The sequence below is a fragment of the Cebus imitator genome, unplaced genomic scaffold (assembly GCF_001604975.1).
Source record: "Cebus imitator isolate Cc_AM_T3 unplaced genomic scaffold, Cebus_imitator-1.0 Scaffold404, whole genome shotgun sequence".
Classification (NCBI taxonomy): domain Eukaryota; kingdom Metazoa; phylum Chordata; class Mammalia; order Primates; family Cebidae; genus Cebus; species Cebus imitator.
The window spans coordinates 304,528-327,939 of record NW_016107719.1 but is presented as its reverse complement, the minus strand read 5'-3'; the positions used below and the strand labels follow the sequence as shown (position 1 = coordinate 327,939).

At 52.3% G+C, this 23,412-nt stretch overlaps 1 protein-coding gene across 6 annotated transcripts; it reads left to right on the top strand.

The window, feature by feature from the left end:
* Positions 1 to 3,441: 3,441 nt before the first annotated feature.
* On the top strand, positions 3,442 to 22,183 carry C1QTNF6 (C1q and TNF related 6). 6 transcript variants are annotated; one of them, XM_037731510.1, is made up of 4 exons: positions 3,578 to 4,093; positions 5,090 to 5,344; positions 16,771 to 17,008; positions 19,601 to 22,183. In XM_037731510.1, the coding sequence occupies exons 3-4, from the start codon at positions 16,777 to 16,779 to the stop codon at positions 20,146 to 20,148; spliced, it is 780 nt and encodes a 259-aa protein (XP_037587438.1). In that variant the 5' UTR covers positions 3,578 to 4,093; positions 5,090 to 5,344; positions 16,771 to 16,776; the 3' UTR covers positions 20,149 to 22,183. The 6 variants fall into 6 exon arrangements, with proteins under 6 accessions (XP_037587440.1, XP_037587441.1, XP_037587438.1 ...); XM_037731511.1 differs by lacking the exon at positions 3,578 to 4,093 and adding an exon at positions 7,410 to 7,539 and having other exon boundaries at positions 4,175 to 5,344; XM_037731512.1 differs by lacking the exons at positions 3,578 to 4,093; positions 5,090 to 5,344 and adding an exon at positions 3,442 to 3,548.
* The last annotated feature ends 1,229 nt before the right edge of the window (positions 22,184 to 23,412 follow it).

Sequence of the window (23,412 nt, the reverse complement as noted above, 5' to 3'; positions counted from 1 at the left end):
CAGGCCTGGGCCCTAGACCTCCCACAGCAAACCTACTGTGTGGCGTTGGGTCATTTATTTCACCTCTGGATATAGTTCGCTTAGCTAACAAAGGCTTTTCTGAGCACCAGCTGTATGCAAAGCCCTGGCAGGCGGCTGGGGTCCAGTGCAGGCAAACGGACACGGGTCCTGTACTCTCAGCACTCACAGGCAGCCCACAAAAGGAGGTGTAGCCCAATTTTAGGGTCTCAGTGCGGAGGGAGACATGCCGCGTGCTCTGGGTGAGCCTAAGGAGGGCTGGGGGCTGATGGGGGCTGCGTCTAGAGTGGAGGTTTCGACCTAAGCGTTCCAGGCAGAGGCATCTGCAGGCGCTGAGGCCTTGAGCTGGAGTAAGGTAGTAAAAGGAAGGAGGTGGCAGAGAGGCCCCTTTTTCGGGACAGAGGCTGTGTCACACAGGGCTTCTTAGGGCATCCAGCCCTGTTAAGGCGGAATTGTATCCCCCTGAAATCCCTATGTTGAAATCTTCACCTCCAGAGCCTCAGAATGTGGCCTTATTTGGAAACGGGGTCATCGTAGGTGTAGATGGTGAAGAGGTCACGCTGAGGATGCTCCCTAATCCCATACAATTGGTGTCCCTAAGAAAGGGGGAGGCCGGGCGCGGTGGCTCACGCCTGTCATCCCAGCACTTTGGGAGGCCGAGGCGGGTGGATCGCCTGAGGCCAGGAGCTCGAGACCAGCTTGGCCAACCTGGTGAAACCCTGACTCTACTAAAAATACAAAAATTAGCTGGGCGTGGTGGCGTGCGCTTGTAATCCCCAGCTGCTCGGGAGGCTAAGGCAGGAGAATCACCTAAACCTGGGAGGTGGAGATCATGCCCCTGCACTCCAGTCTGGGAAACAAAGCAAGACTCCATCTCAAAAAAAAAAAAAGGTGGAGATTCAGATACAGACAGGCACCCAAGGAGACACCACATGAACATGAAGGTAAAGATCAAATGAGGCACCTGCAAGCCGAGGAACACCAAAGATTGCCGGCACAGCACAAGCTGGGAGCAGCCCTTCCTTCCCTTGCAGCCTCACAGGGAATTAACCTGCGGTGGCCAAGCCTGGACTTCTGCCCCTAGAACCGTGAGACAATCAGTTACTGTTGTTATAGTCACCCAGTGCGTGGTGCTCTGTTAATGCAGGCCTGGCAAACACCTAATTCCCAAGTGCAAAATTGAGATCATGGCCGCTTCTCTCCTGGGGCTCCCAGAGGACCAGTTGGGTTAACCCATTCATTCCTTTAAACTCTCCAAGAGTTTATTGGGTGGTTGCTGTTATAGTGAACCCCAAGTTTCTCTTCAAAGAATCAGTATGTCCTGATCAGCTCTCTTATACTTTAATTCTCTATTTTAAAGTTTAACTTCCTTGGAATTCCAGTAAACAACCTTCTCCACCGGTTCTAATGAGTAGTTCACTTCTGCTCCCCCCACCCTCAATCATCCCGGTCACCTGATCACCTCTGGCTACCTGCTCTGACACACCTGTAACCATCCTCCCTGCCAAAACATCCAGCCTGCCACTCATCCCAGACCCCTGCTCTTTCTAAAATAGCCGATCAGTATTAGTCTAGCTTGTGCAGTCTAACCCTAGCCAATAGGGGATGACACAGCAGCAGCATCAACCCCCGTCAGGAGTAAGTACCTCTTCCTCCATTGTCTAAGTGAGTGCGGCCATCATTGCCCGTCCATGCGCTGCAGCCTTCTACAGAAGTGAACTGCCTTTCTAGGAGGATTCATCTTCCAGTGCTATTTCTTTTGTGGCATCGAAATTTTACTTATAACATTGCCAACTGCAAAAGGCTGCGGGCAGAGAAGTCTGGTACAAGGCCTGTCTGTCTTCCAGGAACCAAGGAAGTGATGGAGATGATAAGAGGGCAATTCTTTTTCTTCTTCTTCTTTTTTACTTTTTACTTGAAAACTTTATTAAAGGATTAAACCTGAAAAAAGAACAATCAGAATGCCAGCCCTTTGCATAAAGCCAGCAAGAAAAAGGAAAGAGAAACAGAGAAAGAAGAAAGAAAGAAAGAAAGAAAAGAAAGAAAAAAAGACAAAGGAAGGAAGGAAGGGAGAAAAGAGAACCGGTCCTCTCCACTTCTTCCCAGAGACTTAAGTGGGGGGAGGGAGGAGACCCAGAGAGCAATTCTTAAGCACACGGACTCTGGAAGTGCCTGGGCTTGAATCTCAGCTCATCTTCACTAGCTCTTTGATTTTGAGCCAACTAATTAGCCTCTCTGTGCCTGAATTTCCTCCTCTCTCAGATGAGCATGAGAGTAACTGTCCTATTGCTAGGAAGTTTAAATGAGTTAATATTTGCAACAGCATAGGACAGCGCCCAGCACACCATGGGTGCTGTGTGTGACGTGGACATGCCAGGCCCTAGTCCAGGGACCATAGTTTAAAAAGAAAACTGTGAAAATAGGGGCTGAGTGGACAGGAGTGATGCTGCGGGGCGGGGGGAGACAACACCCTACAGGAACACCCAACAGGCAGACGGCAGCCCAGTCTCCACGGGGACCTTGGTTCCTCCCCAGAATCCCAGCAGCCAGCAGCCCTCCAGCAAGCCTCATAGCAGCATGCTCGCACCGAGGGGTGAATGATGGGCGCACAAGAGTGCACACGTGTGTGCGGACGGTGACAAGCCTTCGCTTTCTCACAGGCTGAAAAAATGTGCCCCGGCCACACTCAGCATCCCCCGGGGTCCCAGACACCTTGGGTTCTGGCTCACACTCTCCTGGAGCCCACGTCCTCTGTCACCATCTTACAGGTGGGGAAACTGAGGCCTGCGGTGGGGGTGGGGTGTTTCGGAGCCCAGCAGAAGAGCCAAGATGTGGCCTCTCCACCCTTCTGTCCGCTTCAGTGGCCAGCAGATGTGTCAATATTTGCTCAGGAGAGCTGCTGGCTCGACAGCCCCCAGAACGCGCCTGGTCTCTCCCTCTGTAAGATCAGGGGTAGCCTCTGAACTCCAGCCAGGACCCTGCACCTGCTCTTCAGAAGGGAGGGGCGCTCCCTGCTGGGCCGTTTCACACCGCAGCTACCTGGGAGGGAACGGAACGTGGGCGGCAGTGGCAGGTGAGCTCTCCGCCACGCAATCGGGTCTGAACCCCAGCGCCACAACCTTTTGGCGCTGAGTGCCTTTGAGCCAGCCTCAAAACCTCTCGTAGACTCAGTTTCCTCATCCGGAAAATGGGCTTCACGCCCATCTCACCGGCCTGTCGCAGGGCTGCTGGGACAGGCGGCGGGTGCTCCCCAGGCCCGGCAGGGGGCGCCGCGGGTCCTCAGGCCTCGCCCAGTCGCCACGTGGTGTCCGCCTGCAGCTGCGCTCGGCTGGACTCGTCTCTATTCGGCGACACTTGGCTCCACTCGGCCAGGCTCGGCTCTGCTCGGCTGCATTCGGCAGCACTCGGCCAGACTCGGACTTGTTCGGATCTGCTCGGCTTCGCTCCGCGCCGGAAGCGCAAAGGCCCTGCCTCGGCGCGGCAGCGGCTCAGTGCTCCTGGCGCGAGGCCCTGGAGTGTAGGCCGAGGAGGCGGGTCCTCGGCCCTGGGCCGTTGGTGCTGCGCTGGCAGTGGGGGTCCCGCTTGCCTGGGCCCTGGGCTGTGCAAAGGGAGCCACGAGCCAGGGCTTGAGGCCGAAGCAGGTGGAGAGGGAGGGGCTCCCCGAGCCTGGCGTTGGGGCGTCGTTCCCCTTCCTTTTGGAGGGAGGGGAGGAGAGGTTGGCGCCAACCGCAAGCCGGAACCTGCTGGCTCTGCCTCTGGTCAGTCCTGTCGGGGGAGGAAGTTGCTGCCCCGCGGTGTCCCTGAGTCTCGGTTTCTCCTCCAACAATCAGTAGGTTTCCCGCTGGGACCGAGTGCCTGGTGCGGCGCTGGCGCTCTCCTGACTCAGTTTCCCCTTTTGTAAAACCTGACAGACCGCCCAACTCCGCTGAACACCTTTGGGATCCGACGCTCGCTACTGAAAGCCCAGGAGGGGGAAACTGGGTCCGGAGAGCGAAACTTTACCCCGCCCCTGGACGGGTCAACGTGGGGGATTCGATAGAACAAGACCTGGGGCTGTGCCCGCGGGAGGAAGCCGGTGTGTGTTGGGGGGTGCTGCGGGGACTGCGGGGGTTTGGAGGAAGAAGCGAGTGCCTGGCGCCCCGGCCTGCCCCAAAGTTCCCTGAGGAGGGGACAGGCTGGTGGGACGGGCTAGCGGGACAGTGGGGGGCCGGGGGCCGGGGCCGGGTAGCCTCCCAGGTTCCCGGGCCGGCGACTCTGCCCAGCAGGAGGCGCTGGCGTCTTCCTTTGTTGAAATTGATCTCTGCACTAGAACAATTAGATCTGTGACTGACCACTCACAGCCTCCATAGCAGAAGCCAGGAATCATCATGTTTACTGTCCTGTCTGCTTTTCTGACAGGCACACATTTTATTTTTTAAGTATATGAAGCGCGCGGTGCTTTGTAAGCACTGGCTCGAATGTGCCTATTTTCACATCCTCTCCTGACCCCGGGCTGTAACGTGGGCGAGTGCAGGATGGTGGCCAGGGTTTTAGCAGGCTTGTTGACCACATCCTGCTGTGTCAGTCTGTGCTTCATCTATCTCCTCGGTAAAATAGACGGATGAGTTAACACGTGTGCCTACCTCAGAGCATTGTTGGAAGGATTAGAGGAGTCAAGACATGGAAGGCCCGCAGAATGGGTGGGGCCAAAGCCCTCCGTCTTAGGGCTAGGGGAAACGGTGGAGGTGCCTGGGGGAAGGGCCCATACCCTGGCTTTCTGCATTGGGGTTCCTCCTTTGCTGCTGGGGGTGATAGCAGGGTGATGAGAGCCACCCTGGGCCCACACTCCTCCTGGTCATTATGTTGTCCTGGGTCCTAGGGTACCTGAGAAAGGGCACACACCCCTTACTGATGGGTGACCAGTGGGGAGTGCCCCCGTTGCACATTCCACCAGTCAGCTCACATGGTCCTGGCCGCCCCATGTTTATCTGGCCCAGGCACACCAAGGCTCAGAGAGGTAAATTTGCCCAAGGTCATACATCTGGGAGGGGAACTGACTCATCATCCAGGTTTTTCTGCCCCAGGGCTGCAGCTTTGTTTCCAGGCCACCTGACCAGCTGAGGAGATCTTCAGAAAGGCTGGGACACCAAGGGATGACGCGTGAATGGAGGAATTTTCAGGCCTGGTGAAAGCAAGTGGGAGGGAAAATACTGAAGTGTAATGTTCCAGAGTTCTGCTCTCTTGCCTGCTCTGACTCCAGCCGGCTGCCCTGCACCTAGAGGAACAGGAGGCCCTTCTCTGGGGCATTGCGTGCCCTGGGAGCCAAGTGAGGTGGCCCTGGAACCTGGTGAGCTGCCTGCCTTTCCAGACCTCAGCCTCCTGACCTGTGCAGTGGGGTAAGCAGCTCTTCCCTGCTGAGGAGCTCTTGAGGGCGGCATGGGATGTGCTGCCAGGCACACAGTTGGCCCTTGACAAAACCATTCCTGTGTCCCCAGCCTGTTTTTCCCCAAGTCCCATCGATCTTTCTCTCCATCCCCCTTTCCTCAGAAGGTCAGTTTTCTAAGCCCCAAGGCTTGGAGCCAGCCAGGAGCTGTCTCTTTCTCCAGTGCTGCCGACTGAACCCTTTTTCCTTAGAGGCTGCAGGGAGGGAGGCTCCCCTTGGCTCCCTGTGTCTGCAGCTGTGGCTCTGCGCCCTGGGAATGCTGCCTAAGGCAGGGCCACGTAGAGGGCAGGGTCAGTACAGGCCTTTGGGTGTTCCCAGCAGCCACAGTCCTTCAGTCTGCTTTCCTTGGGGCCCCTTTGCACCCCTGAATGGATGACCTGGGGGATTCCAAGTTGGTTTGGGAGGGGCAACACCACAAGGCTGGAGGTTAGGAGGGTCTGGCTGTCATCCCAGCTTGGACTCGTCTGCTACTTGACCTTTGAGCCAAAGAGAAATCCTCCCTGGGCCACAATGTCCCTGCTGGTCAGATGAAAGAATCAGATGAGATCATCTCTGAGGATCTCTCCAGGCTTCATATTCTTCTGTTTGATTATCACCCAAATACATTGGAAATTGGAGGCCCAAGGATGAGTCCTGGTTGAGGACACACAGCCCAGAGGCTATCCTGTCCTCCACGTTTTGTCCAGCTGTGAGTGGGGACTGGGCTTTAGCACCCAAAGTCCTCGGTTTAAATATATCCCCTCCCCCTGGGGTCCTTGTACTCCTGCACCTTCCTCCTCCTGGGGATGGCCCTGATCTTCGAGCTTTGCTCCATGCCCATGCCCAAGCCCCGAGGGAACTCTGTCAGGTTGGTGAGTCTTCTGTTCTGTAGGGGGGCTTTGCTCCTCTCCACCAGGTATGTGACCTTGGGCAAATCACTTTAGCAGCCTGACTCCAGCTCCCTAGGACTAGTTGAAGTAATGGATATAAGCACCCTTTGGGGGCCAAAAGCTCCTAGAGAGATGAGACCTGGCTCAGGCAGAAGTCCCCAACAAATGTAGAACAGGAATATGCAGTAAACAAGCCAGCCAGAACCCACCAGATCCCTTGGGGAAGGGCAAGGGACATTTGAGGCCATCTTTATACAGGAGTCCTGGGCCCCAGGAAGCCAGGGCAGAGAGTCTTTGCCCAACTTCAGCCTAACAAAAAGGAAACTGAGGCAGGACCCTGCCCAGACCCAGAGGTACACAGGGTACCCTCCTATGAACTTCCACAGGGGAACAGTTCTAGAAGACCAGGATGAGTCAGTAACAAGGGCAGGACTGCAGTCAGGGGAAGACGACTTTGGTAGCTGGGGCTGGGGCATGGGGAAGCGACCTGGCTGCTGCCCTGGCCCTGTGTCAGACGCGTTAGAACCAGAGCGACTCCATCTTGACTAGGGGCTGAGTAAAATGAGGCTGAGACCTGCTGGGCTGCACTCCCAGGAGGTTAGGCATTATTCCTCCTTTTAGTCATTTTTAGGATGAGATAGGAGGTCAGCAGGACTGGTTTCACAAGGTACAGGTCATAAATACCCTGCTGGTAAACAGGATGTGGTCTACAAGCCTGCCAAAACCCAGCAAATCCAAGGTGGTGATGAAAGTCACCTCTGGTCGTTCTCCTGGCTCATTATACACTAATTATAATACTCCCACCGGCACCATGACAGTTTACAAATGCCAGGGCAATGTCCAAAAATTACCTTATGCAGTCTAAAAGGGAGAAGAGGTCTCAGTTCTGGGAAAATGCCCTCCCCTTTCTTGGAAAACATTAATAATCCCCCTCTTAGTTTAGCATCTAGTCAAGAAATAGTCATAAAAATAGCCAACCAGCAGCCCTCAGGGTGCTCATCCTATGGAGTAGCCATTCTTTTGTTTCTTTACTTCTCCAATAAACTCGCTTTCACTTTACTCTGTGGACTCACCTCAAATTCTTTCTTGTGAGAGTCCAGGAACCCTCTTTTGGGGTCTGGATCGGGACCCCTTTCTAGTATCATTTTTCTGGTGAACCACGAAGGGACGATACCAGAGAAACCACCGACCCAGAGGAAACAGACTACAGCACTGATTGTCCGACCTTGGGTAAGCAGTGGGGTATTTTATCCTGCGTCAAGTACGGATTTGGTTTAGCGTCCCGCCTAAGAAATAGGGGTTAAGGGCCCCTCTTAGTAAAGGGCAAGGATGGTTGTCAGAAATTGGGTTAGAGGCCCAACTTCAGAAGGTTGGAGTCTTTCCTAAGATTTAGGGGGCTAGAGGTCCCCCTTGATAAAGTGCCTTGGTGAGGAGAAATGAAAGCCCTATTGTCTTTGGATTAATCTGCCTTGTACTGTTTGCTGACAGCTGTGGGTGACAGGATTAGGCATGTACAGGATCATGGGACGTGGGGAGCTTTCTTCTCCCTAAAGGGGGCAACTTCAGAACCGATGGGATCGCTGGAAAAGATACCTTCGCTACTGACAAGCGACCGCCTGAACCTCCCATCCAGTGTCGACGGAATGGGTGGTTCTTCCCCTAGCCTCCCTTAGCTGCTGGCCTTCTCCACCTTCTGGCAGGCAATGCTTTTCTTCCCCTTTCCTTTCTCTTTCCTATCCTTTCTGTCACTCAGGGTGACTGTCCACTCTTCCATCGTGCCCAGAGACCACATGTTGAAATTCCTGGTTGGAGGCCATTCTACCCCACTTAGAGAGGATTGCAGATGACAAGGGCCATTGGGGACAAGTTTGAGCCTTGCCAGGTTGATGTTGGGCACTGACTGAGGCAGCTGGTGACCGGGAAGGGGAAATATTAATGTTAATTGGGTTTCCCCATGCAGTTGGGCGGCATCTTACAAAATTCAGAGGCTTTTGCCTGTGGTTCCATGAAATGGAAAAGACAATTTTCTTTTGTAATGTGGCTTGGCCCCCATAGCAATGGTACAGCAAGCAGGGCCGTCAAAGCCACACAGAGAAAGGGAACCCAGAAGCCTGGCATGCTGGTAAAGGGTAAGAATTTCTTACCAGTCAGGCTTCTGGCCTCCCTTTCTTTGTGCAAACTGGTTGAATAAATGATACAAAATCACTGTCTCTCCTGCAAGGAATTTGAGGAATAAGAAAAAGGTGGCCGGGCACGGTGGCTCACACCTGTAATCCCAGCACGTTGAGAGGCGGGGGCAGGTAGATCACGACGTCATGAGTTCAAGAACAGCCTGGCCAACATGGTGAAACCCTGTCTCTACTAAAAATACAAAAATTAGCTAGGCATGTAATCCCAGCTACTTGAGAGGCTGAGGCAGGAGAGTTGCTTGAACTGGAACCTGGGAGGTTGCAGTGAGCCAAGATCGCACCACTGCACTCCAGCCTGGGCTACAGAGCAAGACCCTGTCTCAAAAATAAATAAATACATAAATAAAAATAAAAAGAAAGAAAAAGGATTTGTGGAGGCTAGTCTTAAGCTCTAGGGAATCTGTTGTACTTTGTGCTGTGAATTTATCTTTCTGTGTCAACCTGTCCTAAAAAGAGGTACTGTAGGATAGGCCTAGGACCCCTATAAGCCTATTATTCAAGTTGGCCCAGCAAACCGGTCAGTTACAAACTTTGTGGCAGGTCCCTGAAATAAAAACTGCATGAGGTTTCTGTCTTGTTTGTTTTATGTCCTTGGGATTTTAACTTTGTGACCATGTGGGAGTTCTTTCTCTTAGTCTCCTTCATCCAGAGGACAGGAAGCTGGAGGTTCACGTGATAGCTGTAAAAATTATCCTGAGCAGTTGACAGCCTTTGTAAGCTTGAAATGGGCTTCTCTAGTCTCCTTCGAGGAAAAACAACAGAAGCTATCCAGCTCTGTGGCTCAGAAGCTAAGGCTTTGTCTTTTCACAGTGGGGACCCAGGTTCAATTCTCACCTTAGGGAATGAGTCCTTTCTGGTTTAATATCTATGTGACCTTTGCCATTTATTGATTCTCTTCCCCTCCATAAACAGCTTCTGACTTCTCATTTGAATTTTCTTTCTCTGAGCTATCTTTGGTGAGTCTAGATCTGGTAAAAACTGCTTATCACCTCTTTGAAAATACCTCATATACCTGGGTTAAGTCATAACCTTAGTTAAAGCTTACTGGTTTCATCTGGGAGGCTACTGTTTGTGAAGTTCAAAAGCCAGAAATATTGGCTGTTTGTCCTGGCTGGAGTCTGGTAACAAGATTTGGTTAAAAGTCAGCTTAATTAAAAATGGATATCCAAGCTATACATACGTTGAAAAGGCCTTTATGGTTTGTTTTCTCTTCTTAGATCTTATTTTTCTGAAAAAAGTTTTTCTTTTCAGTCAACTGAATTATTTTCTCCATTTTGTTTTCTTGACACTCTTGATGCCCCATCTGAGAGGACCTAAGATAAATTTTAATAGCCTGGGACTCCTTGGGAAAAACAGGAGGTGCCACAGACCCCATTTTGGGAGACACCTCTATTTTCCTCATGGACCCCTAGGAACTGAAAGCAGATAGACCCCTCCCGAAACCTAAGGCTCTGTTCTATTTCACATTGTGTTATCTGACAGTTGTGACTTTTGGGGATATCAGAAATTAGTTTGCATTGTAAGACAGCTTTTAGCCTTGCTATATAATAACTAGGTGGGAAATACAGTTTTAGGGATGGCTAATGGCAGCTATGGGGGGGTACTTGGCCCTTTGCACATTTGGATCAGAAAATCATGCTCTTGGCCACCTAGAAGGTATAGAAGCGTCCCCAGCCTCCATTGAGAGATAAGACTCCCATGCGGGATGGGCTGATTCCCTCTCTTTGGGATCCAGAATCCAATATAAAAATGGGACTCTTTCATTTTGGGCATCTGTTTTGCCTTCGGCTGTGCCTACTTATTAGGCCTTAGAAACTGCAGGGTTTCCTGGCCCTGTTCCTTAAAGGGCTCCACCCTGAAGTCAGTAATCGAATTAAGAAACTTAAAAACTGGCAAATGAAAAATCTTACAACTACTGGATCTTCTGTCTGTGTATTTATATGTGTTGTGTGTGTGATGTTGATATATGAAAAAGCTCTGATTAATTGGCTTACAAATAATAAGTGCTTAAATCAAATATTTTGTCAGGAAAAATAGAAACAGTAACACCTTTTGGTTCACATGACTTTAATAATCTTTGGGAAATAAAGACAGTTTTAAAGATTACTGGTAAAATTAAAATATCTTCAAAATTTAGATATTTAGTCTAAATTAGGCAGGTCAGATATTAGGTATGCTAAAAGCTTCAAGGTCATAAACTGCATCATTGACTTTTGAAAATTGTCCAGCTTACCTGCTTTGGGGTCATTAGATTCTAGATAAGGCCTTGGACTTGTCAAGTTAGCCATGCCCCCAGCTATACTGGGAAGAGTCAGACCTTATCTGCCCTTCTGCCTGGTGTCCTAGGCTCCACACTTGGAACATAATTTAAACGGCTTACTTACCAGGTTTTTTGCCAAAAATAAAAGTTGCTAAGAGTTAACATTGTAACATATGTAATTGAGACTACTGGACAAACAGTTATATATGCAAGGTGTGTAAGGAAAGTAGAATGTACTTTTGGTAAGAAGACTGGAAGAAAGCATGAGAATGTGGATTTGTTTCCCCCACTTTAGAGGGCTAAAGGATTGTTTTAAGTTAGGTAGGATAAAGCTGACGGTTTGAGCAAGTTGTGGAAGGTCTGTGAAAGATTAATCTTGTAAAAGAAATTCTGTGTGAATCTATTGGCTAACGTTAAAGGGATATTATTCAGTTTTTTCATAAATTTAATATGGAATAAAAGTGTAACGGGGTTTTCTTAGAGTACTGGTATACTCTTTAACAAGAAAATTGTAAAGAGCTATAAAAGGTTTATGAGAATCTTACTTCATGGTCAAACATTAAAATTGGTTAGAGTTGTCCATAAGGCTTTATTATGAATTGAGTTTGACATTAATAGCACACAAATGCAAAGGTAAAATTTGACTTTCTCTTTTGAACAAGATTTTCATGTGTTGCTGAAAAATAATTAAAGATTTTTGTTTGCCTTTTGAATAAGCTATAGAAAAACGAAGGGAAAGAAAAGAGACAGGTTTTTTTTGAGGGGGGGGAGTGGGGAAGCTAAGTATTCCTGAAGACTTTCTTCCCAAAAAAGAAAGAGAAGAAAAACAGTGAGTAAAGGTTTTTGCCTTTAAAAACATATTTGAGTTGTTTTGGCCAAATAAATGACTTATGGTGACCTGGGATGCTATTTTATACTATCAAATGTTTTAAATTTTTGATATTTGACCAACTTTTCAAAATCAAGTTCTAAGTTATGTCTTTTTCTAAGCTGATTAGTCCTTTAGATATTAGGCCCCCTTAAGTCCAAAGATGACATATTTGGCTTATTTGGTACATTAAAATAATACAGGAAACATTGTCAAGTATGAAATCATGTTTGGCTTTCTTTGGGCTGTATTTGTATATAACTATGTTCTTGTTATGTGTTCCAAAATTATGGGAAACTCCTATAATTCTGATATGAATTAATGTACATTATTAATAATAATTATAATTGTTATGTTAAGTTATTGTGTGCCACAGAGTTATCCAAATTTCCTACTCAGTGATATTAATTTCTTTAATCATGGCTGCCCTAAGCCTTTTTGTCATGCATAGACAATTGTCTTTTCATTATCTGTTTTTTTCCTCTTAAAAAGGAGGTTTATAATCAGCTGTAGGACTTTGATGAGTACTTTTAAATGCAGGGAGAAAGAAAACAACATCCAAGACTCTCTGGGAAAACTAACATATATATATCAAACAAAACAGGAATTAATTGCATAGACTGAACTAATAAAAGACTGAAGTAATCTTTTATGACTTTTTGCTTGAAACGTTGATCTTTCTGTTTTGTTTTTCACAGTCAAGAAACCCCCTCTTTTTGAGCTATTTTCAGCTTTTAACAGTTGAATAAAGTATGCTCCTATAAGGAGTATAAAACAAGGAGATAAGCTTACTCAAAGCTTTCTTAAATTGAACACATATTAATCTTGGATCTTTGTCTCTTTAGATTAAGGATTCCCTTGTAAAAGAGAGTAGGGAAGAAACAGGGCATCTCCATCTTAAATAGGGGCTGGGTAAAATGAGGCTGAGACCTCCTGGGCTGCATTCCCAGGAGGGTAGGCATTCTTTGTCACAGGAAGACCTAGGAAGTTGGCAGGACTGGTATGTTAAGATAGAGGTCATAAACACCCTGCTGATAAACAGGATGAGGTAAACAACCTGCCACATCTAAGATGGTAATGACAGTGACCTCTGGTCATCCTTATTGCTCATTGTATGTTACTTATAATGCATCCGCATGCTAAAAGACACTTCTGCCAGCACCATGACAGTTACAAATACCGTGGCAATGTCTGGAAATCACCCTATATGGTCTAAAAAAAGGAGGAACCCTCAGCTTCAGGAAATCCCCACCCCTTTCCTGGAAAACTCATGAATAATCCACCCTTTGTTTAGCATACATCAAGAAATAACCATAAAAATAGCCAGCTAGCAGTGCTTGGGGTGCTCTGCCTCTGGATCAGCTATTCTTTTGTTTCTTTGCTTCTCTAATATGCTTGCTTTCACTTCGGTTCTGTGGGCTTGCCTCACGTTCTTTCTGGTGCAAGATCTAAGAATCACCTCTTGGGGGCTGGATCAGGACTCCTTTCTAACACCTGCGTGATACCTGAGGCGATCAGCCTGCTCATTCACCCAGCAAACCCGGATGAAGCCCTCCCATGTGTCTGGCACAAAGGGAGCTGAGGACCGCAGTTCTGGAACGCAGAGACAATGTGTCTGTCCACATCGCAGATAGCAGGGCCAGGTTCTAGCCTGTGGCTGGAGGGCCAACACCTGCACCTTTTCTGGTACCCACCCTGCCTCTGTGACTCAGAGCAATTGAGCACTTTAGCTCAGGCTGGATTCAACCTTATTGAACAACTTTGGGGCTCTTGTGCCCCATCCCTGTGTCAGCGTCCCAATCATCAGGGGGCCTCGGACTCCTTCCTGCTCTGACTTTTTAGGGCTTTGAATAAAACAAGACTCCACTGGATCACCAAAGAGTTAAGCAAAGGAAATCCCTGTCTCCCTTTATCTCCCAGAACCCAGAGGCTGAGGGGAGGGAGGAGGGAGGAGGGGAAGTGGGAAGCGGCTCTGCCCGCTCCCTCCGCCCTCCCTCCCTCCACCCTTTCTCCCTCCATCCCCTCCTCTCTCCCTCCTCTGCGGAGCCTGGGGGTCTGGGCCAGCAACAAGTTAGTATTGCAGACATGGGCCAAGGAATCAGAGGCCATGCAGTGGCTCAGGGTCCGTGAGTCGCCAGGGGAGGCCACAGGACACAGGGTGAGTGACCAGAGGCTCCTCAGCTTGGGGGCTGCGGTCAGAGCCTGGAATTCCTCTCTTCCCTCCTTGCTTCCTGGAAGCATCTGGGGCCCTGCTCTCTCCCTGTGACTGGGACAGCCTCTCCAGGGTCTCCCTCCACATTTCCTCCGCTGCTCCCAGCTTTTGCCTGCCCCTGCCCGGGCACAGCATTGCCCGGGCACACACAAACTCAGCTCTGCATAGCCTGCCTGGACTGAGAAAAGTTGCCTTCCCGTTCTCTCCCCAAAGAGTTCCCAGCTCCCCAGTGGAAGCGGTAAGGACCCCAAAAGTCCTCCCTGCGGCTTGGTCCCCACACTGGGTCCCTGCCCGGCACCCTCCCCCAGAGCTAGTTTGTGATCCTTGCTCTGGTTATTCTTCCTCGTTAACAGCTTCCTGATTCCTGCTCCCAGGCCACGGTTCTGTCTTACAGCTTTTGACTCCCATCTGGCTGGGGCCAATAGGAATCAGAAATGCTCCCAAACCATGCCAATCCTCTGGGAGAAGTTCTCCTTCCCATCCCATGCAGGCACAGGGAAGAGATGGGAGCACACTTTTTGTTGTTTTTTTTTTAAGTCTTTTACAAGGTAGCACTTTCCCTGCATTGAAGTCCTTCCTGGGAAGGAGATGGTGGTGTCATCTTGTAAGTGTCAAGGAGTAGGAAGCCCAGAGACGTTCAGCTGCTAGCCCTAGATCACACAACTTGCAAACTGTTCTGGGTCTCAGATCTGACTCCAAGACCTCAGCTTTTCTCATGAGGTTATATCTATAGCTGGGAAAAGGAAGGAAATGTTGCTCTTCTCAAAGCCACTGGGATTTGTCATTTATAAGCAAAAGTAGAGGATTCGGTAGTTTCAGACAGGGAGGATGTTGATCTCTGAGGATTTGACTTCCTTAGTGAGCAGAACCGGGAACCCAACCAGGGTGGGCAGAGAGGAGCTTGGGAAGGGTCACCTCGAGGAAGAGGGAGGTGGCTCTGGAGACTTCCTGCCCACCCCCCTTCTCCTGCTGCTACCACCCAGCTCTGGGGGTGGGGCAGGGATCCTGCCTCTTTATTTATTTTTCATTTTAATTTTTGAAAAGTAGAGACGGTCCCACTATGTTGCCTAGACTGGTCTCGAACTCTGGCACTCAAGTGATCCTCTTGCCTCGGCCTCCCAAAGTGCTGGGATTGCAGGAAAACTCACTGCACCTGGCCATCCTGTCCCTTTAAAACTCTGCCGTCACCTCCGTGCTCAGCTGAGATCGGGTGGCATTTTACAAAGTAATAATTGTACCTTCTCTACATGTATTAACCACAGAAAAAATATTTTTGAATTCTACTAAATGTTAAAGGAGAGCAAAAAGGAAATAAACAAGAAACGCCAGAAGTGTAAAAACCAGTCTGATTTCAAAGCAGAGTTTCTGATCCTGCGATAACTCAGCGCCAGCCCCCAGAAGCTGCACCACCTCAAAGGTCTTTGCCCGGCTTCCTGCCCACCCAACCCAGGCCTGTCTCTAGTGCCTGGTGTCCAGGCTACTTCCTGCCTCTCTCCTGGAACCCTGGACCCTTTCCTGGCTGAGGCCAGAGACAGAACCTCAGCAGCACTTGCACTTTCTGATCCTTTAGAATTTTTCAGACCTCCTAGTCCTACCTCTTAATTCCAATCTACGACCATGGCATCTGATTGGAGGGCTACAAAGATTGACACAACCAACTTCCAATGATTTTTTATTTTGAGACCGTCTTGCTCTGTCGCCCAGGCTGGAGTGCAGTGGTGCAATCTCGGCTCACTGCATCCTCCGCCTCCCAGGTTCAAGTGATTCTCCCGCCTCAGCCTTCTGAGTAGCTGGGACTATAGGAATGCACCACCACGCCTGGATAATTTTTCGTTGTTGTAGTTTTAGTAAAGACAGGGTTTCACCATATTGGCCAAACTGTCTTGAACTCCTGACCTCATGATCTGCCTGCCTTAGCCTCCCAAAGTGCTGGGATTACAGGTGTGAGCCACCGCGCCTGGCCCCAATGAATGAACTCTCTCCAGAGCCTTCCCTGCAGGGCTTCTGGATAAGGTTGGGCTGCATAGGTTGTTAACTGCACAAAGGTGCTGAGCAGGGTGGTGGGCTAGCGCCAGCCCTTGCCAAGCTGCACACCCGCAGCATTGCTTCTCTCCAAAGGGGACTCATCATTTCTAATTTGTCCAGAGGGCACCTTCTTCACTTTGCACAAAGGCACTCTAAAGGCTAGCAATGGCCTGCAGTCAGGCCCCAGTATGCCTTCTCCTGACTGCTCAGCAATGCAATGACACCGTCACCACACACCACCCCTCATGCTCTCATGGACGTCGCTCTCTGTCTGCTAGGATAAACGAACTCTCCTGTCTCTTTTGGCAGGACTGTGTGGTGTTATCACATCAAAGCATGGGCCCGGCCACCTGTCCCCCCCTGAGAAAAGCCTGCAGAGCCCTTCATGTTTGTTTCCCATGTCCACTAACCTCTGTCCTCCTGCTGGGGGTCGGGGTACACGTGTTTGCTAGCGATAGTGGAGTCCATGGCAAGACAATGCCAGAGGGAGGTGCAAGGGCGGGAGAGCATTGGACGGTCTCCTGGGTTGCCAGCCATGGGCAGCTAGAGCGTCTTCTCACCTGCCCCGGCAAAGGCCTACTGGGATCCCTTTCTGCTGTCAGCTGTGACTGTCTTCAGAGGGGCTTCTCCTTCCCAGACCTGTGTGGGGCAGAAGCCTCCGTGGACTGGGTGCCGGGAGACTTAGCATCCAGGCCCTGCTCTGCCACAGTCCGTTCCTGGTCTCGGGGAGCTTGCTGATCTGCAGAGGTCTCAGTCTTCTTGTCTGATAAATGGGGACAATAACCTTCCTTCCTGCGTTAGGTCAGGATCCCTCTGGCTGAGGGAGGCGGCACCCGCCCACCCCGGGCATCTGCACATTGTAGATGTTGAGTGAAATTCAGTTCCTGTCCCTCCTTCCTTGTTCCAGGTCACCATGGGGACAGCCACCCTGGATTCCCTCTCGGCAGTGCTCCTGCTCTTTCTCCTGATGTGTGAGGCCCCTGCAGTGGAGCTCACCTTGGACAGAGCTGTGGCCAGCGGCTGCCGACGGTGCTGTGACCCTGAGGACCCCCTGGTGCCTGACCATGTGTCTGCAGCCTCTTCCTCCGTCCTCCCGCACGCCCTGCCTGAGGTCAGGCCCTACATTAACATCACCATCCTGAAGGGTGAGTGCCCTCCTGCGGGGCCTGGTAGTGGGCAGGGAGGGCCAGGGAGCTGAGGTAGGGGGAGTAGAAGGCAGGGCAGAAACCAGTCCAGACCAAGATGCCTCCCATCCGCGCGCCCGTTCTTGGTGGGGAGACAGGCCGTGAGCAAGGGACCCGTCAGCCAGGTTAGCGGAGTGGAATGTTCCATGGTGATCAGTGTTCTGGGAACGGAAAAGGGGCCCCAGGAGTGCAGGTCTGGGGTGCAGGCTACATATTAAACGGGTGGGCAGTGAAGGACCCATGGAGCACAGGCTCAAAAGAGGCGGCAGAGGCACATCCTGGCAAAGGGCACGGCTGGTGCAGAGGCCCTGGGCAGCGCTTCGAGATGCGCCAGGCTCAGATCACACGGCCACCTGCCACCACCAGCCACATAGGGACCTGGGCTCCACTGAGTGGTGTGGGAACAGGGGCAGGTTTGAGTGGGAGAGAGACTTGGTGCCACCCAGGTTTCAAATGGATCCCACTAATGTCGTGTGGAGAACAGCCAGCAGGGGCCAAGGGTTGGAGCCCGCAGCCCTGTGGGGCTCCCAGGGCCATCCAGGTAGGGCCGGCTCCCGCTCTCTCAATCAGACACGGAGGACTCGCTTCCCTCACAGGGACTGCGGTGGCTGAGGGCTGCGGCTAGGCCTTGACACCCGTAGCTTCCATCTCTGCCCACAACAGCCCGTGAGGTCGGTATTTTCCTAATCCTCCCACTTTGCAGATGGGGAACTCAGTGTCCCCGGGGACATGCAGCTGTCATGGACGGAGCCGGGATTTATTTGTTCCTGAGCTGTCCACGGGGTCACATCATTGCACTACCAGTGGCCCTCTGGCCTGTCCTCTGATATCATTGCTCTTCCTCACAGCCCTCTCCCACCCAGCTTCCCCAGGGCCTGCTTCGCCCTCTGCATGGGGTTGGAGGGGTGCCTGGCTGCTGATGGCCCCTTCTCACTGCCCTCCGCAAAGACGGGGTCACTGCTCCTGGTCCCGGCTCAGCAGCCTGCTGGGAGCTGGGTTGGCTGCCATGGCTGAGGGGCCCTGGGCTGGCTTTGGGAGTCCTGGGTCCCAGCCTCAACTCTTTGGCTCCCTTGCCCAGTAGGTCAGGCTGGTCTCTCTCCCCAGCCCTGAGCCTGCCACCTTATTAGTCAAAAGAAGATAGCCCCCTCCTCCTAGCCACCTCCGCTCCTTCCCTCTCTCGCGCTGAGCTGTCCAGCGTTCTGCACACGGTCTGGGGCTGTGCAGGTGAGGGGCGGCTCTCCAGTGAGGCCTTGGCCCGGACCTCTGCAGAGCTGTGGACTTGCCCTGCTCCCCTCTCTGGGCTTCTGCCCCAAGGGACTGTGCCCTCCTTTCTGCCCTGTCCCCCACCTGTGGAAAACACAGGGCCTTCTAGCCCATGCAAGGGTGCAATTGCTGGTGTGACTCCAGGCCCTGTGACAGGTGGCAGGGAGCTATGTGAGGTCGGGTCCCTCCAGGGGTGAGCGGCCACCAGCTTCTCTTACATTGAAAGCAGCCTGGACTAAGGGCCGTGCCTGGCTGGGGGCCATTGCACACGCTGCCAGACCTCAGAGCAGGTCGGGACGGGCCGGCTGTGCTGGGCAAACTGCTCGGCCTCTTATTTGCAGAGGTTGCAAAGTGCTTTCCCACAGGACGTTTTGTTGAGGGGTCACAACCACCTCTGTGAGATGGACATCATCCTCTGTAAAACACAGACCAGAAAACCGAGACCCCAGCCGTGGAGTGCCCCAGGTCACACGGGGCAGGACGGCCAACCAAGGGCTTCCTGGCTCCTAACCTGGGCTTTTCCTCCAGGTGGGCGAAGGTATTTTTCTTGGTTTCTTCCCTGGGTAAGAAACCCAAAGTGCATTCCAGCACGCCCCACATCCCCACCAGCCTGGACTATGGCGCCGTGACCCTGGGGTGGGGGTCTGGGCCTGGCATCCCAGAGACAACAGTCGGACCCTCCCTGATGGGTGCAGGGACGCCAAGTCGCCCTGGGGACAGAGCACATTTTAAGTCCTGCCTCTTCTGCTCCTGCACTGTGTGGCCCTGGGGGAGTCACTTAACCTCTCTGTGAAGTGAAGATGGTCATGATGTTTTCTTTTCTGTTTTTGAAACGGAGTCTCAAAAACAGTGTGGAGTGCAGTGGCACGATCTTGTCTCACTGCAACCGCCGCCCCTCAGGTTCACGTGATTTTCCTGCCTCAGCTTCCCGAGTAGCTGGGGCTACAGGTGCACGCCACCACGCCCAGCTATTTATTTTTTATTTTTTTATTTTTAATAGATACGGGGTTTCACCATGTTGGCCAGGATGGTCTCAATCTCTTGACCTCATGATCTGCCTGCCTTGGCCTCCCAAAGTGCTGAGATTACTGACATGAGCCACCACATTGGGCCATGTTTTCTTTAGGTAGCCATTTGGGAAGGCAGTGCCTGGCATATAGCAGGTGCTAAATAAATCCTGGCTTCTTCTCTGGGCCGGGACAGGGGCAGAACCTTCACAGATGAGTGTGGGTACCTCCCTGGAGAAGGCTCAGATGTCCACCCTGAACTGTCCCCTCCTTATCCCCGCAGGTGACAAAGGGGACCCAGGCCCAAAGGGTATCCCAGGGTCCAGGGGCATGGATGGTCCTCAAGGAGAGCCTGGTCCGCAGGGCAGCAAGGGCGACAAGGGGGAGATGGGCAGCCCCGGCCCCCCTTGCCAGAAGCACTTCTTCGCCTTCTCGGTGGGCCGCAAGGAGGCCCTGCACAGCGGCGAGGACTTCAAGACGCTGCTCTTCGAAAAGGTCTTCGTGAACCTCGATGGGTGCTTCGACATGAGTGCCGGCCACTTCGCCGCTCCCCTGCGCGGCATCTATTTCTTCAGCCTCAACGTGCACAGCTGGAACTACAAGGACACGTACGTGCACATCATGCACAATGAGAAGGAGGTCGTGGTCCTGTATGCGCAGCCCAACGCCCGCAGCATCATGCAGAGCCAGAGCGTGATGCTGGACCTGGCCTCCGGGGACCGCGTCTGGGTGCGGCTCTTCAAAAGCCAGCGCGAGAATGCCATCTACAGCAACAACTTCGACACCTACATCACTTTCAGCGGTCACCTCATCAAGGCTGGGGACGATTGAGGGCCTCCGTCTGGGCCACCCTCTCGGCCGGAGAGCTCAGGGGCTGGCCCTGTCCCCTGCTAGGGTCAGTTTGCATCGCGGTGAAGCGGGAACGCCAGGGAGGTCCCCGGGGACCTGGCGTTCTGGAAGGACCCTGTTTCTTTCTTGGCTGCCGCCGTCCCTCCCAGACTATTTCTGCTCCTCTCTTCTCTCTTGGACCTATTTTAAGAAACTTTCTAACCTAAATATTCTAGAACTTTTCCAGCCTCATAGCCCAGCACTTCTCAAACTTGGATGTGCACGTGAATCACCCGGGGTTCGTGTTAAATGTGGATTCTGACTCAGTAGGTCTGAGTGGGTCCAGGATTCTGCATTGCTAACACATTCCTGGGTGATGCTGATGCTAGCTATCAGTCTATGAACCACACTGGAGCAACCAGGTTCTAAAACTTTCTGAATATTCTAGTACTTTCTGAACATTCTAGAATCCTCCACACATTCTAGAATATTCCCAACTTTTTTTTTTTTTCTTTGAGACAGGGTTTTGCTCTGTTGCCCAGGCTCGAGTGCAGTGGTGTGATCTGGGTTCACTTCAACCTCTGCCTCCTGGGTTCAAGTGATTCTCCTGCCTCAGCCTCCTTAGTAGCTGGGATTACAGGCGCCTGCTAACATGCCCGAATAATTTTTGTATTTTTAGTAGAGATGGGATTTTACCTTGTTGGCCAGGCTGGACTCGAACTCCTGATCTCAGGTGATCCACCTGCCTCAGCCTCCCAAAGTGCTGAGATTACAGGCATGAGCCACTGCGCCTGGCCTCTCCCAACATTCTTAAATCCTCTCATCCCTCCAGGGCTCCATGTACTGTGTTCTCTTTGCCCCTTCCCCTCTTCTCTTGCTCACACCTGCACTGCCACAGCCACCGTTCATTTATTCACTCATCAAACACCGAGCACTCACTCTGTGCTGGGTCCCGGGAAGGGTGAGCGAGTCAGACACAGGCCCTGCCCCTACCTCAGTGACCGGCCAGTCCAGCCAGGCAGGGAGAGATGTGTACGCAGGTTTTGAAGCAGATCCACAGCTCACACGGGTCTGTGTTCTGGGTGTTCAGGTGCTGCTGGTCCTCCGTAACCCACTGTTCCCCAAGGCAGACAGGACGGGGTCCCGGTGGCAGGGGCAGGTATCCCCTCCCCGTTCCTCATCCACCTGCCCAATGTCCATCGTTAAAGCAAACCCCAGGGGGCCTTGTCCAGGTCAAGGGTTCTGTGAGTAGAGGACTCAGGAGTGTGGGGGCTTTTGGGGGTGAAGGGACCCCGAGGAATGGAGCCCACACCCATAGCTCTCCCCACAGCTGATTTGGCAGCCTGTGAGGAAACGTGCCCACCTCACTGAGATCCCCTTCCTGCCCCCTCCCAGGGATCTGCCAGGGCCTTGCTCACCTCCTTCCACCAAAGGCATCCGAGCCCCAGTTTCCCCAGGACCTCCAGCTCAGACGCTGATGTCTGTCCCCAGGTGCTCTCTGCCCCTCCTTCCCCTGTCCCTGGCCCAGTGCCCTGACTCTGCAGGCTTTATCAAGGTGCTAAGGCCCCAGTGGACAGCTGCTCACCTCAGAGCCCTGCCCCAGCCTGGTGTTGCCTCTACAAACACCTGCAGGCCAAGGGCCAGGGCAGAAGCCCCAGGCTTTGGAGCCTTCAGCAGGTCTGGGGAGCTGAAGCAGGCTATATTCTGTCACTGGGAGAGGCCGAGGCAAAGGAGGGACCTGCGGCCTTCTGTTCCTTCTCTCAGGGTGGGGTGGCCCAGTGGCCCCCTAGCCTTCCAAACCCAGGTGGCCTGCTCTTCTCCCTAGAGGGAGGCGGCCTCTGCCCATTGGTGCTCCTGCGGACTCTGGGGCCGAGGTGCTGGGGGGTGGTCTCTGGTGCTCACAGCCAAGGGAGCTGTAGCTCCATGGCCGGATGACAGGAACAGTGCCCCACAAGTGCCAGGAAGACTGGTGCTATCAACCACCCCCCGACCATGCCCTGCCCTTCCGTCCAGCATGATTAAACAGTGCTGTCTCCTCTTGGCGATTCAGACTGGTTCTTTCTGCTCCGCTCCCTCTGCCCACACAGAAACCAGCCCCCGGCTCACACAACCCGTGCACCTTGGAGTTAGTGGAACCGGCAGAGTCTGCCATTTCGCTCTCTGGCTGTGACCTAGGGCAAGCCCCCACATCTCTGCACCTCGGTTTCCTGTCTGTAAAATGGGGATGATGGTAATCTACCCCGTGCGGTGGACGTAAGGATGCCAGGTTGCCCGGTGAGTGCCGCGCTCACGCTCAGCATCTACTGAGTGCCTACTGTGTGGCGCAAAGCTGAGCACCTGTGCCGCTTACGCTCCAGTGAGGCACTCGAAAGCCCCCTCTCCTGCCCCGGGGACCGTGTCTCATGTTTTGTGTCTAATTATTACGATAACTGCCGAATCTTCTCTCCGGGAAAACACACACTAATCCACTGCATGGTGGAACAGCTTGACAGGTCTGGCTTTCTAATATGCAGTCAAGTTTGGCCTCTCTAGGCCAGCCTGGTGGCTACTCACATAAATAAAGTGACCTCCGAGGCCGGGTGCGGTGGCTCACACCTATAATCCCAGCGCTTTGGGAGGCCGAGGCCGGCGGATCACCTAAGGTCGGGAGTTCCAGACCAGCCTGACCAACATGGAGAAGCCCCATCTCCGCTAAAAATACAGAATTAACTGGATGTGATGGCGCACACCTGTAATCTCAGCTGCTTGGGAGGCTGAGGCAGGAGAATCGCTTGAACCAGGGAGGCGGAGGTTGCAGTGAGTCTAGATTGCACCGCTGCACTTCAGCCTGGGCGATAAGAGCGAAACTCTGTCTCTAAATAAATAAATAAAGTGATCTGCCCTGATTTCCCAACAGACTTGATGGGGCATCCTGCTCTGTGTTATTCCTAAAGCGTTGCAATGCCATTTTGGGCACCAGGTAGAAGAAGTGTGCTATCAAGAACCAACCATCTGCACCTGTGCCAGGACTGTCACTTCTCCCTCCCCCCGCACCTCTCCCGGGATGCTCAGGGAAGTCACTCATCCAACCCATGCCATGAGAGCACGGCTGCGTGCCAGATGCTGCTAATACACAGATACACCGTCACACGCAGTCCTCTGTTGAAACCAAGCCAAGACTCACAGCGGGGAAATGACAAGCCCGGATCATACTATAGGAAAAGTGATGCTGTGTGCCCTGAGCCAGGAGCTGGTCTAGGGAAAGGGTGCGCAGGGGTCGGAACCCGC